The sequence below is a fragment of the Mobula hypostoma genome, chromosome 19, assembly GCF_963921235.1.
Source record: "Mobula hypostoma chromosome 19, sMobHyp1.1, whole genome shotgun sequence".
Taxonomy (NCBI): Eukaryota; Metazoa; Chordata; class Chondrichthyes; order Myliobatiformes; family Myliobatidae; genus Mobula; species Mobula hypostoma.
Genome location: NC_086115.1, coordinates 58343408 through 58359621, shown reverse-complemented (window position 1 = coordinate 58359621; position 16214 = coordinate 58343408). Strand labels below are relative to the sequence as shown.

The 16214-nt window shown below is 40.6% G+C and overlaps 1 protein-coding gene across 2 annotated transcripts in view; it reads right to left on the bottom strand.

Annotated features, from left to right (window-relative positions):
* Positions 1-16214, bottom strand: part of LOC134359073 (hyaluronan-binding protein 2-like) — a 57612-nt gene that overhangs the window by 20351 nt on the left and 21047 nt on the right. For both annotated transcript variants that reach the window (XM_063071981.1, XM_063071980.1), the window contains exons 5-8: positions 8677-8793; positions 3682-3801; positions 3145-3316; positions 1247-1341 (exon numbers count right to left, since the gene is read on the bottom strand). In XM_063071981.1, the coding sequence (XP_062928051.1) occupies positions 1247-1341; positions 3145-3316; positions 3682-3801; positions 8677-8793 (504 nt within the window). The remainder of the gene's footprint in view (positions 1-1246; positions 1342-3144; positions 3317-3681; positions 3802-8676; positions 8794-16214) is intronic.

The following is a 16214-nucleotide window of genomic DNA, read 5'->3' as shown; positions in this document are numbered from 1 at the left end:
AGAACTATTTGGGGCCCTGAATGGTAGTGAGGGAGGAGGTGTAGGGGCAGGTGTAGCACTTGTTCCACTTGCAAGGATAAGTGCCAGGAGGGAGATCAGTGGAGAGGGACGAATGGACAAGGGAGTCATGTAGGGAGCGATCCCTGTAGAAAGCAGAAAGTTGTGGGGGGGGCAGAGGGAAAGATCTGCTTAGAGGTGGGATCCTTGGAGACAGTGGTAGTTGCGGAGAATTATGTGCTGTACACGTAAACAGGTGGGATGGTACGTGAGGACAAGAGGAACTCCACCCCTGGTAGGGCGGCGGGAGGATGGGGTGAGAGCAGATGTGTGTGAAATAGAAGAGATGCAGTTGAGGGCAGCGTTGATGGCGGAGGAAGGGAAGCGCTTTCTTTGAAGAAGGAACACATCTCCTTCGTTCTGGAATGAAAAGCCTCATCGTGAGAGCAGATGCAGTGGAGACAGAGCAATTGAGAGAAGGAAATAGAATAGAAGTTTATTGTCAAGACAAGGAGATTGCAGTGGACAACAAGCACTTTCAGCATGGTATGGAATTTTTTTTATTATGAAGCAATGTAATAGATGCCTTTTGATTCATCATGCCTGCAACTGTCTGGATTTTATTTGAATTTCTTTGCTTTAATTCCCTTAGATTATGAATCGTATTGAAAATAAAACAACGAGAATGGAAATGGCAGCAGGCATAGGAACATGGGCCCCCCTTGTTCTTCCTCTGCCTGTCTGAATCACTAAGTCATCCGTGTCCCCTTTCTCATCTTCATAACCTTCTGATTCCCTTGTTGTTGAAAACTCTATTGATTATAACTTTGAGTGAAATCAACAACTGAGAATCCATAACTCCCTGAGCTAGAGATATCCAAGGACAACTGTTTGAGAAACTTTTCTTCTAAATCCAAAGTGACTCATCCATTATCCTGAGACCATGGGACTTGGTGTGTATCTGCTTGAATGAACTTAAGGCTTTGTTTGCTCCGTGTATTTAAAGAGCATTTGTCAGGAACATTTTTTTGCCTGACCATCTCTTTCGTTCCACTGGATTTGTATATTCAGTTTGGATTGCATGGATAAAATAAGGTTGTGTTGAGACAGATGCTCACAAACAAAAGAGAAAACCTGGCAAAATGTGTCCCTGAAAAAGCACAATACCAGGAGCAGGGAAGTAGTGAATAATGCACTTGATGCATTCTAGTCAACATTCATAGCATAACAAAGACTGAACTGCACACACCTTTCTCACATTGAGAGATTGAACAAAAATCCCACTTCAGTCTTCCACTGCGTTCTTTGAAAAAGCACCAAGGTTTAGCATCATCGTCAGGGTTCCTGTTGAATGATAGAGTTAAGAACAGTTTTAGTTGTTTGCAACATGATTGATATAAATTTTGATCCTTTTGTTGCAAGAAAGCGGCATCCATCATCAAGCACCCCCACCCTCAGGCCATACTCCCTTCTCGCTGCAGCCATCAGGGAGAAGGTACAGGAGTCTCAGGACCTTCTTTCTGATGGTCCCACAGCACCAGGTTCAGGAAGAGTTATTACGTCTCAACTATCAGGCTCTTAAACCAAAGGAGATAACTTCACTCAACTTCACTGAACTGTTCCCATAGCCTATGGATTGACTTTCAAGGACCCTTCATTTCATGTTCTCAACTTTTATGGCTTAGTTATTTATTATTATTATTTCTTTCTTTTTGTATTTGCACAGTTTGTTGTCTTTTGCACACAAGTTTAAGTTGGTATGCCTTTCGTTGATTCTATTATTGTTATTATTCTGTTATTGATTTATTGAGTATGCCTGCCAGAAAATGAATCTCAGGGTTGTATATAAGGCAAAGAGAGATGTTCTCGACATGATTTCCTGCTACCAAGAGCTGCTTCATGAGAGGAAACCTAAGAAAAGGCAGTCAAATCTCGATGCCTAATTGATGAGGAAGCCAATGTTAGAGGAGGACCCACAGTCTGGCCCCTCCTCTAATATGTAATCACCACCCTCTTCCCTCCACTGTTGCTGCCCCACGAATGTACAGGTTTGATCTATTTGCATATTCGTTACTCCATGAATTACTGTGGATACGTAAAATAATGTATCATATATCTTGGGTGTGTTTTTTTAAAAATCAGGCACACATGTCCATTTATGACCCTGCATAGCGCTGATTTACATAGCATTCCATCCCCGAGGAATGCATCCTCACTGTTAGTGAGGTCTGAGTGTAATTTTGATTTTATTTAGTTATTGAAGACTCTAATGAAATGCAGTAAAAAAAAAAGAAAATCTTTCGTATTGTGTTCAGTGGACTGGCGCTTTATTAACAGTGAATTACTGACTTCCATTCTGTGTTTATTGTTACAATTTGTAACAGAGTTGTAACTGGAAACCCTAACAATGTAAGCTGTTGAAGCTCTAAGATGTTTCAAAGTAAAGGTTGTGGCATTTTAATTATTTAGAAAATTTATTAATTATATTCATTAACACATAAATAATTACAGGGTATGGTATTTCACAATTAAATTAACATAGATTTCAAAATTATATTGACATCATACAAAATAAAATCCCAGCTGTGTGCAATAAGGGCTATGTGTGCCAGAGCATTTCAGCTACTGCATGGACATGAACCTGCACAGCTTAGAGGGAACAGTGATTGAGTCAGTAATTATTATTGTACAAGTTGGTTCAAGCCTTCCTCTCCAGCCCTTTACCTTTCCCACCTTCCAGGCTTCATCTGTCTCCTTCCAGCTATCCTCCTTCCTCTCCTTTTTATTCTTACATCTTCCCCCTTCCTTTCCAGTCCTGAAGAAGCGTCTCAGCCAGAAATGTCATTTCCATGGATGCTGACCTGCTGAATTCCTCCAGCACCTTGAGTGTGCTGCTTCAAATATCATTAATTTGTGGTTTTAATGAGATGCATCAATGCTTTATCTCTACTCTTGCAATCACCAGTGCTTCTGCCCCTTGATAGTACATGTGTGTCTGTTTGGTATTTGATATTGTAGGCTTCTCATGGGCAATGTCCAATGGATGCCGACCAGTGTATTAAAGATCCTGGTGTTACACCAGCTCATATTTAGGGTTGAAATTAGGCACAGTGATCACTATATTAGAAATACGGATGTTTTATTTACCTACAAAATCTGTGATCTCCAAGGCCGTTTTCTTCAGCTTGGTCTCCAAGTATATTAATATGTTTCCTTAGAAGCAAGTGAGAACTCCAGTATAAACATGTTTTCCCTTGTTCTGTCATACTAACGTTGCCCCTGTAGTTTTCACCATTATCTTCATAACAATCATCTGTATCTATAGAAGATTAAAGCCAAGAGTCATATGCAGATTGGCAAAAATTCTACAGTATTACACATCCCATTTAAGCTTTAAACTTAATCTTTACACTAGATCCCCCAAAACTCAAACAAGTTGACAAGTATTGAGCCATGAATTTTGCTTTTAACTGTTTGGCTTAATAAGAGATTCTATACCTTTCTAAAGATTTGTACAGAATTAACTGGTAATATAAAGAAACCTAGGAAGTGCTTTACCCAGTAAAGGAAAACTAGTCTCAAATAACTAATCTAAGGGTTTCTATTCAACTGCGTCAATTGAATTGAGATAGAGATTCTTAAAGGATGTTCATCTAGTACAAATGAAAAGAAAATCGTTCTTACCTACTTCACAAAACCTGCCCGTGAATTTCTTTAGACACAAGCAAGTGAAAGAGCTTCTTGTTCTTCCCATTCTGCAAACTCCTCCATTTTTACAGGGGTTTCTTGAACAGGTGAATACTCCTAAGAGCAGATGCCTGTCAAACCTTACCAAAGTGTTATCAATTCTGCATGAATTTTAGAAATACTTTGAGAAACTATTGGTTTCTTCTAGAACTTTGAGACTTAATTAAAGTGAAACAATATAAACCCAGAGCCCACCCACACCCTGCTTCCTATGCTTCTACCAGTGAGATGAAAACATACTGGAAAAACTGCTTGCAGTTATCCCCGAATACTTTGCAATCATTTCTCTACCTAGACATTAAACTTTAAGCATTTCTTGTAGGTTCGACGAAGAAGCATTTGCTAAAGACAAATCAGAAAATACAAAAGAATTATGTAATTAAAAATCTTTGCTTTGAGAAATCATTATTTGCTGCACTCTAAAAGTGTTAAAACTATGAAACCTAGGCATTTCAAGGTGGGAACTGGAGCTCAGGCTGTTATGGAGATGAGGGTGACTGGGTGGGCGATATTGGTGAAATGCAGTACAGTATATACAGAGGTGGGGGAGGGTGATGATGCAAGGATCTTCATGAAGGGATTATTGTCCCAAGGCTCCCTAACACGCTACAACAATTAAGAACACAAATCAGGGACAGGTGGTCTTTACAGAGGAGTACCAGCACTGGTATTTTTAAAATAAAACATACCACAAGACCACAAGAAATGAGAGCTGAATTGGGCCATTTGGCCCATCAAGTCTGATCTGACATTTCATCATGGCTGATCCATTTTCCCGCTCAGTCCCAATCTCCTGTCTTCTCTCCTTTTCCTTTCACGTCTTGACTAATCAAGAGTGTACCAACCCCTGCCTTAGGTACACCCAATGACCTGGCATCCACAGCCACCTGTGGCAACAAGTTCCACAGATTCACCATTCTCTTTCCAAAGAAATTCCTCCTCATCTCTGTTCTAAATGGAGGTCCCTCTACTTCTGAGTCTGTGTCCTCTTGTCTTATACTCCCTCACCATAGGAAATATCCTCTCCACATCCACTCTATCGAGGCCTTTCAACATTCGATAGGTTTCAATGAGGTCACCCCTTATTCTTCTGAATCCTGATGAAGTATTCTTCTGAATTCTCCAGAGCCATCGTACGCTCTTTATATGACAAACCCTTCAATCTTGGAATTATTTTCATGAAAAGGGGATGTCCTTTATGCTTAAAAACTCTAGGGCAGTTTAATTCTTGATTACTATCTTCCTTGTTTTGTTAGTAGTTATTATAAAGGAAATAAATCATGATTTTAAAAATCTAGTTTCTTTGCTAATTACATAAACTGCATCATAAGCCATGCAGGCCTGTGCATCTGTAATTGTTGATTGTTGCCTTATCCAGGGTTGTTAAGCCCTCGTGATTTCTGCTTAATCTTGTCAAGTTCATTTTGACTGGAAAGGGTTCTCTTTGTGCAGGTCCACAATCCCTTATCTGAAATCCTTGGGCCAGTTGCATTTCGGAATTCAGAATTTCTTGGATTTCAGAAAATTGATAATTAAACATAGAACATAGATTAGTACAGCACATTACAGGCCCTTCGGCCCACAATGTTGTGCTGACCCTCAAACTCTGCCTCCCATATAACCCCCCAACTTAAATTCCTCCATATGCCTGTCTAGTAGTCTCTTAAATTTCACTAGTGTATCTGCCTCCACCACTGTCTCAGGCAGTGCATTCCATGCACTAACCACTCTCTGAGTAAAAAACCTTCCTCTAATGTCCCCCTTGAACTTCCCACCTCTTACTTTAAAGCCATGTTCCCTCGTATTGAGCGGTGGTGCCCTGAGGAAGAGGCGCTGGCTATCCACTCTATCTATTCCTCTTATTATCTTGTACACCTCTATCATGTCTCCTCTCATCCTCCTCCTCTCCGAAGAGTAAAGCCATAGCTCCCTTAATCTCTGATCATAATGCATACCTCTGATCATAATTATATTGATAATTAACCTGTTTTCAGTGCCGGTGGACTTTAGGATCTGGGAGAGCTCCGGACCTTTGCACATCCTCCCGTATACTTTAAATCATCTCTAGATTACTTATAATACCTAATACGACGTAAATGCCATGTAAATAATTGTTATACTGTATTGTTTAGGGAATAATGACAAGAAGAAAAGTCTGTACATGCTCAAACAATGAGTGCTGGAGAGAGAACTTCTGAGTTTTCCCGATCCGCGCTCTTTTACAAATACTATTACTGTTTATTTATAGAGTAATATACTGATAAATGCAATAGTGGGATAATTATAAACCATAAATACACTAGTACATTTTATTTCCAACAAAAACATTCAATAAAACATAAAAATATACAGCTTCAAATGAACCGAATCAAACACATGGTAAATGACTTATTGGAATAAATGTAGAATGTAAATACTCTAGGACATATACAGGTTCAAACTAAGCTAAATACATACAGGTACCTTAAGTTACGTCTGGCAAACAAAGTTAAATACTCTAAAGGTACCTGATGGGCCAGGAACAGGATTCTCAAGTTATGAAGCAACACCACGGCAGACGGCGTTTTTAAAGACTTCTTCAAGTGTCATCTGTCTCATTAACATAGGTTTATGTCTAAGCAATCTCTCTTTAACTGAGTAAAAGATAAATGCACATTGTTCAAGGCCAGCAATTAACTTGAATCGAGTGACGTCAGCTGTTGGCGCGCCAAACAAGCCTTGTTACGACACACTCCACACTCCACCAAAAAACTTCCGTTTTCGGAGCTTTTCGGTTTTCAGAATTTCGAATAAGGGATTGTGATGATTTAAAGCAGACTCCCAATTAGTGCAGATCGCAGGATCCCCATGTGTTTCAAGAATGATTCATCTCACAGTGTTGCTTGGTCAAGCTCCCAATGTTCAGTTGGAATTCCTATGAATAAATTCTTGTTTCTATATTAATATAGGAGTCTGTCGTTCCTCCATTCCCGGTTTCAGTCATCAGTCGGCGCACAGAGCTGTTCATGTTAATGTTGTGTGCACAATTTATGAGGGGAAATGAAATTTGTGCTATGATAAATTGCAATGGGAAGTATCTGGTCAAGTTACCCAATGGAAGGACTCTGACTATAAATGACTGCAAACTGTTCAAAACAAGCATTTAAAATTCTATGCACGATTTACACATGTCTGACTAAATGCTGACTACTAATTTACCAGCTAATAATGTCTAGGTGTAAAGCAGACATAAGGTCTGTTAGTATGTTAAACAGGAGTACGGTATATAATGGTTTGTGGTAATGATGCCAAATGAATTAGATCAACCATTTGTCACTAAACTCTGTTTACTTCTCTTCAGAGAATTTTTACATTAATGGCGACAAGGAACACATGTGCTTCTCCTGGCTCCTCAGTTGATAGCCCTAACTTGTCACTCCTTTGATTTGTCTCTGCTTTCCACAGAACTGGCCCAAGGAACAGGTCTACATCAGAGCCAGCTGATCACATCCACAGACTTTACATATGAACTATTTTGGAGTGAGCTTTGGACCTTTGTTTCTATTAGGGTTTTGGGTTTTTGCCTTTTTCTGGCACCCAATATGTAGAAACGAATGCTTAACTTGCAAATCATTTCCTATTGATTCCTTTAACAAAGCAGACTAGCTGGACGAGCAGTTAATAATACAGTATCCTTAAATATACTGGCTTTGCCAATTACATATCTAGTGAGTCACCAGAGAGATTAAGTGTTCTCAACTTCTGAATCAGTCAAGCCATCTTGGATCTTCTTGGTGCCCAACTACACCTACACAGCTGTTGTCATAACCTCACCCTGCCCAACCCAAATCACTACTCTGAGAGGAGTAGTCACAAGTTGTTCTTGAGTCCTTGATGGATGAACAAGTGCCTCATTTGCCGTTTTTTCATCCTTTTGATTCCTTGGTGTACTGACATCTGCAAACATAATCCTATTGTTTTAAGATTAATTGTGGATCATTTATGAGTAACAGGAGCAATAGTTCCTGACGGCAATGGGATTAGCTACTTTGATTGTACACTCCAGTTAATGTCCTCACTTTTTGTGGCTCAGAACCCCCACCTGTTTCAGCCCATTGAATACACAGTACCTGTTTGTAGACCAATTTATTCAATTCCTTCCCTTCTGTCCTGCCCAGGAGCCCAATTACTATTCCTCGTGTCCACCTGATGTCCAGTGAAAGCAATGATTAACCCGACTTCAAACATCCTCTGTTTCAGATGGTAAACCATACTCTATGTAAAACAATATTTCACCGCACTCTCTTCTGGTCTACACCTGTTGAATCTTTGTTCCTTGGCCCTTAATCTACGTCACTGTAAAAATATATCTACGATCTCATGGAGTGTTATATCACTTTGGTTAACCTACCCATCATATTCAGAAGCAATTTAACTTTCTTTATGAATTAAACTCTAGCTTTTCTACTATTAGAACCAGCCTTCCCCATCATATTCAGACACAAATGACCTTCTCTATAAATTCAACTCCAGCTTTTCTAATATTGGGAGAACCAACATGAATTCTTTAACATCTGTCTTTAGCTTCCTTTAGTCTTTGTTTTGGGCTCCTAAATTTTTTAACCGACATGCAGTTGGATCAATCCTTCACTCCCTTTCTCCATTACTACTTTATTGTTTCTTTCCAATTTGTTTGCCCCATCGATACATTCTCAAGCCTTTTTTATTCACCTTGCTTTGCCATGCTTCAAAGTAATAGCAGATTTTGTAATGGAAGCCACCTGGTGGGCTGTGCGGACATCTGCCAACATGGAGCCAACAGGATCACTTGTACCAGCTGCTTTCACATATTAGTTGTATTTTGACTGATTTCATGACGACATTTTACAAGGAACTGTTTACTGAGAGAACAGACGGACTATTCATATGGAAAAATATAACTGGTTACTGTACGTTTTTTGCAGTTCGGTGGCTTGAAAGGATAGTCACATTTGCACTTGTGATATGGTGGTGTATCTATAAGGACGCACTCTCCATGCTTGCACGTATTCTTCCGACAGGGATTCTGCACTGTAAGGTAGAGAACAACTTCTTATAAAAGTTCCATGTTCAAAGCTCAAAGTTAATTTATTATTAAAGTACATTTAGGCCACTATATACCATCCTGAGATTCATTTTCTTGCAGGCATTTGTGGTATAACAAAGAGCTACAACAGAATCAATAAAAAAAACTACACATAAAGACTGACAGGCAATCAATGTGCAAAAGGCAGCAAACTGTGCAAATATAAATAAATAAATAATACTGAGAACATGTCATAGTCATAGTCATAGTCATACTTTATTGATCCCCGGGGAAATTGGTTTTCGTTACAGTTGCACCATAAATAATTAAATTCAGTAATAAAACTATAAATAATTAAATAGTAATATGTAAATTATGCCAGGAAATAAGTCCAGGACCAGCCTATTGGCTCAGAACCTTTGTTCCTTGGTCAACCTCCTGCTCACTTACTTCCTCTTGCTGTAAATTGGAATGTGATTTTGATTTAGGATATCCACAATAAGTTACGTCACAACTACAAGCATAGAATTAATTAGAATGTTTTAATATTGGTTAATAAGGGTTTATGAACCAGACAGAACTTGCATTCATATGATACCTTTCACACCCTTAAAATGTCCTAATTCCTTCATAACCCAAATGATGATTTTTAAAGAGCAGCCATTGCTGTATTTAAGGAAAATAGTTTAAACACAATATGTTACATTATGAATCTAATTAAAAAGCATGCTATAATATTAATATTTATTTACCATCTTCAATATTTTGTAATATAAGAAATATGTGAAAAATTGAAATCAATGGTAAATGAGAATCTGGGAGTTACCCAACAAATGCCTCACCTTCTTACTCTCTAAAACCTTTTGCCTCCAACAAACTAAATTCAGGAATGCCCTTGATGTGTCTGGATAAACTCAGCAACACTGAAGAAGAAGACTTGATCCAGGATAAAATGGCACATTTGATTAGCACCCTGAGCTAGCCATTCACTCCCTCTATATCTGATGCATTAAGACCACTCGATGTGCAGAACGAGCTGTTCTAAGTAAACAACACCCAAATCCATGACATTGTTCATGTACAGCAAAGCCAAGAGAAACATGGGAACATCATCGTGGTAAGTATACAACAAAGTTACTTACTATCCAGCTTCAAAATATATTGCTTTTCCTTTGGTGTTACTGACCAAAACCTTACCCAGTAGGGTAGGCTCACTATGCCCACCTCACAGGGTGATAGATACTTTATTGATCCTAAAAGAAATTACAGTATCACAGCAGTATTACAAGTGCACAGATGTACAAATATTAGAAGAGAAGAAAAAAATTTACAAATAAGTTACCTTAAAATAAAATGTACAAGATTTACAAGCCAAAATTGCATTACAAGATTTACAAGTTCACTCTGCGCTACAAGATGGTAGCGCAAAAATTACAGTAATATTATACAGTGATGGGTGCACGTTCACACTGTCCAGGTAAGAAGTGATGTTAGTATTGCACAGTGTGTCCGTGATAGCAGGGTGTGGTAAACAGAGCTTGAGCAGAGCTTAAACAGAGCTCTAATTGAAGCTCCTTCAATAACTCCAAAAGACTGAAGTTGTGTAAAATACTGAAAGGCTTTTATTCGCTGTACCATACGACCTCCATGCTGAGTGTCTGCCCCTGGACTGAGGGGGAGGGGCAAGGCAAAATCACTTTTATTCAGGAATCTGTGGGAGGAGCCACAGGGGCAGTCAGCAGAGGGGTGTGTCCAGACAGTTAACTCAATTACAACATATATATGGTTTACCACACTAGTAAACAGAGATTAATAACAGTTTAGCAGGCTGGGTCATCACTTCCCCAGCTATAGGTTGACTCGGGGTAAGGCCCAGGGTAAGAGTAACCTCATATAGCACCCTTTGGAGCAGCGCAGTTGTCATAGTCTATTACTGAAAGTGTTCAGCCAAGGAGGCATGCAGAGAGTGAGAAACATTGTCCAGAATTGTCAGAATTTTCCAGAGGGTCCTTTGTTCTACGACAGCCTCCAGTATGTCCAGTTTGACACCTATAACAGAGCCAGCCTTTCTAATCAGTTTATTGAGCCTTTTGGCATCACTCGTGTTGATGTCATTGTCCCAGCGCACCACTGCATAGAAAATTGTACTGGTAGAACATGTGAAGGAGGGCCAGCATACTCTGAAGTATCTCATTCTCCTTTGGAAGTAGCGACAACCCTGACCCTTCCTGTACACAGCGTCTGTGTTGGCGCTCCACTCAAGTTTGCTATCCAGGTGCACCTGTAGGTACTTGTAGGCCCGCACCACATTCACAATCTCACCTTCAGTAGTAACAGGGAGCAGTGCAGGCTTAGGCTACCTAAAGTCCATCACCATCTCCTTTGTCTTACTGATGTTGAGCTGCAGATGATTCAGCTTGCACCGTCTGACAAAGTCCTCCACCAGGGCCCTGTATTCATTCTCCTGACTTCCCTTTATACACCCAACTATTGCTGAGTCATCAGAGAATTTCTGCAGATGACATGACTCAACGTTGTATCTAACGTCCGAGGTATACAGGGTAAACAGGAAGGGAGCCAGTACAGTCCCCTGTGGGGCCCCAGTACTGCTTATAGCCATGTCTTATGCACACCTCTGAAGCCACACAAACCATAATGTTCCAGTCAGGTAGTCCATTATCCAGGATACAATGGAAGTGCCAACCTGCATTGAACGGAGCTTTTCCCCAGCACTGAGCGCTGTATGGTATTGAAGACACTTGAGAAATCAGAAAACCATGATCCTCACAGTGTTGCCCTGCTTACCCACCTGGGAGTAGGCTCTGTTCAGCAGGTAGATGACAGCATCATCAACTGCAATGTGCTCCTGTGGGCAAACTGCAAGGGACCGGGGGCTGAACTAACCAGGGGTCACAGGTGAGCCTGGACCAGCCTCTTTAGGGTCTTCATGATGTGTCAGGTCAGGGCCACTGGACGGTAGTCATTCAAGACTTTCAGTTGGCCCTTCTTGGGTACTGGACCACAGGTTGTTTTCTACACACTCAGGAACCTTTCCAGGCTGAGACTCCGATTGAAAATGCACTGGAAAACTCCACACAGATGCTCAGCACAGTCTTTCTTGGGGTTCGCACCATCTGTTCCCAACGTTTTGCCATGTCTGAGTTTCCTCACACCCTTCTCACCTGCTCGGTAGTGAGGTTGAATTGCTATGTGGAGGTGTGGATGGTAGGTGTAGGGCAAGGAGTTGACATAGAACTGTGACAGCCTGTGTATTTCATCCATGCATTGAACTGGGTGGGGGGGGGGAGGAGGGAGGAGGGGAGGCATTGGTGCTGAGGGAAATTGGGTGCCTCGGCACCTGGACTACTGGACTACTGTCCTGAGGGAGGTGTGAACAAGGGGGCAATTGTCATACCTATTGGTTTAACTCATTAGCCCATTCAAAGCTGCGTTCTGAGGCTATGCAGCTAGGCTGATTGATGTCAGTGATAGTCATAGTCATAGTCATACTTTATTGATCCCGGGGGAAATTGGTTTTCGTTACAGTTGCACCATAAATAATTAAATAGTAATAAAACCATAAACAGTTAAATAGTAATATGTAAATTATGCCAGGAAATAAGTCCAGGACCAGCCTATCGGCTCAGGGTGTCTGACCCTCCAAGGTGTAAAGTTTAATGGCCACAGGCAGCAATGACTTCCTATGACGCTCAGTGTTGCATCTCGGTGGAATGAGTCTCTGGCTGAATGTACTCCTGTGCCCACCCAGTCCATTATGTAGTGGATGGGAGACATGGTCCAAGATGGCATGCAACTTGGACAGCACCCTCTTTCCAGACACCACCGTCAGAGAGAGGTATGCTCTTCATGCCTCTCCACTGCAGCACCCACCCCCCCCGTGTGCTACTCTGCCCAGGTTTGTTCTCCAGCTCTCTCCTGTATTCCTCTTTAGCCACTGTGATCTTCACCTTTAGCTCCCTCTGCACATGTCTCACTTCCTCCCTGTCTACTGAACTAAAGGTACTTTTTGTGATGAATAAGAGCTTTTAGATCATCACTGGCGAGCCATGGCTTGTTGTTAAGGCAGCAGCCAACAGTCCTTGATGGTATGACAGTGTCCACACAGAAGCTGATGTAGCCGGTGATGCTATCGGAAAGTCTGTTAATGCCCTCCCCATAGGTTCGTAAAGCAGATTCCAGTCAGAAAACCTCAAAGCAGTCCTTCAAAGCCTCAAAGGTGGGTAGGATTGTCGAGAAAGGAACATGGTTGAAGTTCCCCGATACTACAATGAATGCATTGGGGTGTTGAGTTTGGAGTCTTGCGATGGCAGTGTGTATGATGTCATACATAGCATCGGGATTGCGTGGGGAACTTGCAATGTAGACAACGAGCAATAAGGTGATGCTGATCTCACATGGTAGATACTATGAACGTAAACTCACAGCATGTAATTCAAAGTCTGGACTGCGGATTCATTCCTTCAGAGAAATGTGACCGGGACTACACCACCTGTTGTTCACAAGCACAGCAAGCCCACCTCCCTCCTCTTACCTCGCTGTAGATTAACTCTGTTTGCCTGTAGCTTTGAAAACCTATTCACAGCAGTGTTGGAATCTGGGATTTGCTCATGTAGCCATGTTTCAGTGAAACACATCACACCAGCTTCCTGGTATTCATTCTGTGTCCTCTGGAATGGGTAATAGATGCTGATCTTGGCAACGATGCCTCATCCCACAGGCAGCCATGAAACAAAGACCATGGAACCCATTCAAGAAAACATCAAACACCCATTTCAAGGGTAATATTACAACCCACTTGTCATGCAAGTGTTATAATAAAGACCAGTAAAAATACCTGTAGATTCCACATACGTCAGACTGCAGAAATTATCAAAAGGTTAAAGGTAAATGTGGTAATATCATCATGGGTTGAGATTCAAAAAGTCAATGCATCTGCTATGGTTGGCTAAAACATAGAATGTGTGTCAACAGTAATGGTGTAGAAAAGGCCATTAAAACTGTAGTAACCACCTTACTAAGGCCTCTGTAAGTGACGAATTGCTCTGCGACTCCATATGTTACTTGAAGAATAAGGGATTCATCCCCCTAAGGCTGGGGTTTCCAACTTGGGGTCCCCAGACCCTTCGGTTAATGGTAGTGGTCGATGGCAGAAAAAAGGCGAAAAAGGGAGCAAACCTCTGCTTAAAGGTTTGTGACATCAAACTCTCCACTAGGCCACCACAAAGTCTATGGTATATTCCAGATGTATTTCTTGAATAAACTGCACACGCTTATTTGAGTTCATTGTACCTCAGCAGTACTAGTCTGTAACACTCCCCAATAAACTCAATGGCCACTTTATTAGGTACACCTGTACAATTCCTCATTAGTGTAAATATCTGATCAGCTAAATTTGTAGCAGCATCTCAAAGCATACAAGTGTGCAGATATGGTGAAGAGGTTCAGTTGTTGTTCAGACCAAACATCAGAATGGGGAAGAAATGTGATCTAGGTGACTTTGACTGTGGAATGATTGTTGGTATAGGATTGTTTATCTCACAAACTGATCATCTCCTGGGATTTTATGCACAGCATTGTCTAGAACAGGGGTTCCCAATCTGGGGTCTATGGACCCCTTGCTTAATTGTATTGGTCCATGGCATAATAAGGGTTGGGAACCCCTGCTCTAGAATTTACAGAGAATGGTGCAGAAAACATCCAGTGAGTGATAGTTCATGAGAGAGGTCAGAGGAGAATAGCTAAATTGGTTCAAGCTGACAGGAAAGTGACAGCATCTCAAATAATCACACATTACAATTGTAGTGTGCAGAGCATCGCTGAACACACAACACATCAAATCCTGAAGTGGATGGGCTACAGCAGCAGAAGCCCATGATTATACACTCTGTGGCCACTTTATTAGGGATAGGAGGCACTTAATAAAGTGACCACTGAGTGTAGGTAGTATACATATACCGTATGTATGTACGTATGTATATATGTATGTTCATTAGACTTTTGAATTCTACAATATTATAGGAGATCACTGGTATTTGGGGAATCCATGAGTGTTGCAAATAGCTGCTAAGCCCGTGTGCTTTCAAGTGTACATTGAAACTCATTTTGTTGTAGTTATGGTATGACACCAAAGGAAGGGGCTGGTGCTAAAATTCAAGGACATTCTTTTTTAAAAAATAAATTATTTTTCTATATTGGTTTTGAACTTTGCTCTTTGTTTCCTTGTTAAATAGTAATCATTGACTTTCTACTCTTACACTTTTCTTCCTAACTACATTATTGAATTTAGTGGGGCAGGAGAAAAATCATCTTTGATCTTCATTGGCTTTGAAGTTAATGGAATGTACAGGGTGACTACAATCAGAGGTCAATATTATATGTATTTGACACTGGCAAGCAAGGATAAATTTCTCCCTAGCATGTCTTAACTTCAAACTATCTTTGTATGGTATTCATTACTTCAGTGTCAATTGATGCAAAACTAACACCCCTTTCCAGCAGGGCAACATAAAAAATGTAAACTCTCTAATAATCTATCACCGTGAAAATCTCTTCACTTAGTACTATTTAACATTTTTTTTTCAGATTGACCAGAATTGAAAACAAAGATAGTGCACTCATTCAGGTTATGAAATAATTTTAAAAGCTCATCTGCTTATAACGTCCTTCAGAGATGATGACTCATCTTCCCTAACTTCTCTGGTCTGCACCTGACTCCAGTTCTACACTAATGCTGTTCTCAGGACAAATAATAATAGGGATTATATGTTGCCTCTCCAGTCTTCATCCAGAGACAAAAATAAAAAAGTTAATAACTACTTTGTTTGGCACGGACTAGAAGGGCCGAGATGGCCTCTTTCCATGTTGTAATTGTTATATGGTTACTTAATTTTGCTGTATGTTATCCTTGATGCCCTGATTAATATTCATCTTTCATTCATTGAGATTATTAGAAAAAGCTACTTTTGACAGCTTGTAGCCATAGTCATAGGAAAGTACAGACAGAAACAGGCCATTCAACACATCTAGTTCATGCTGAACCATTTAAACTTGCTACCTTCATCGACCTGCACCCAGACAATAGCCCTCCATACCTCTACCATCCACGCATCTATCCAAACTTTGAAGTCAAGCTTGTATGCACCATTTGTGTTCGCAGCCCATTCCACACTTTTACAACCCTCTGAGTGAAGAGGTTTCCCCTCATGAAGCTTTTCATCTTTCACCCTTAACCCATGACCTCCAGTTGTAGTCCCAATGGAAAAAGCCTGCTTGCATTTACCCTATCCTTTCCCCTCATAATTTTGTGTACCTCTATCAAATCTCCCCTCAATCTTCTACGTTCCAAGGAATAAAGTCCTAACCTATTCAATCGTTCTATATAACTCAAGTCATCCAAATCCAGCAA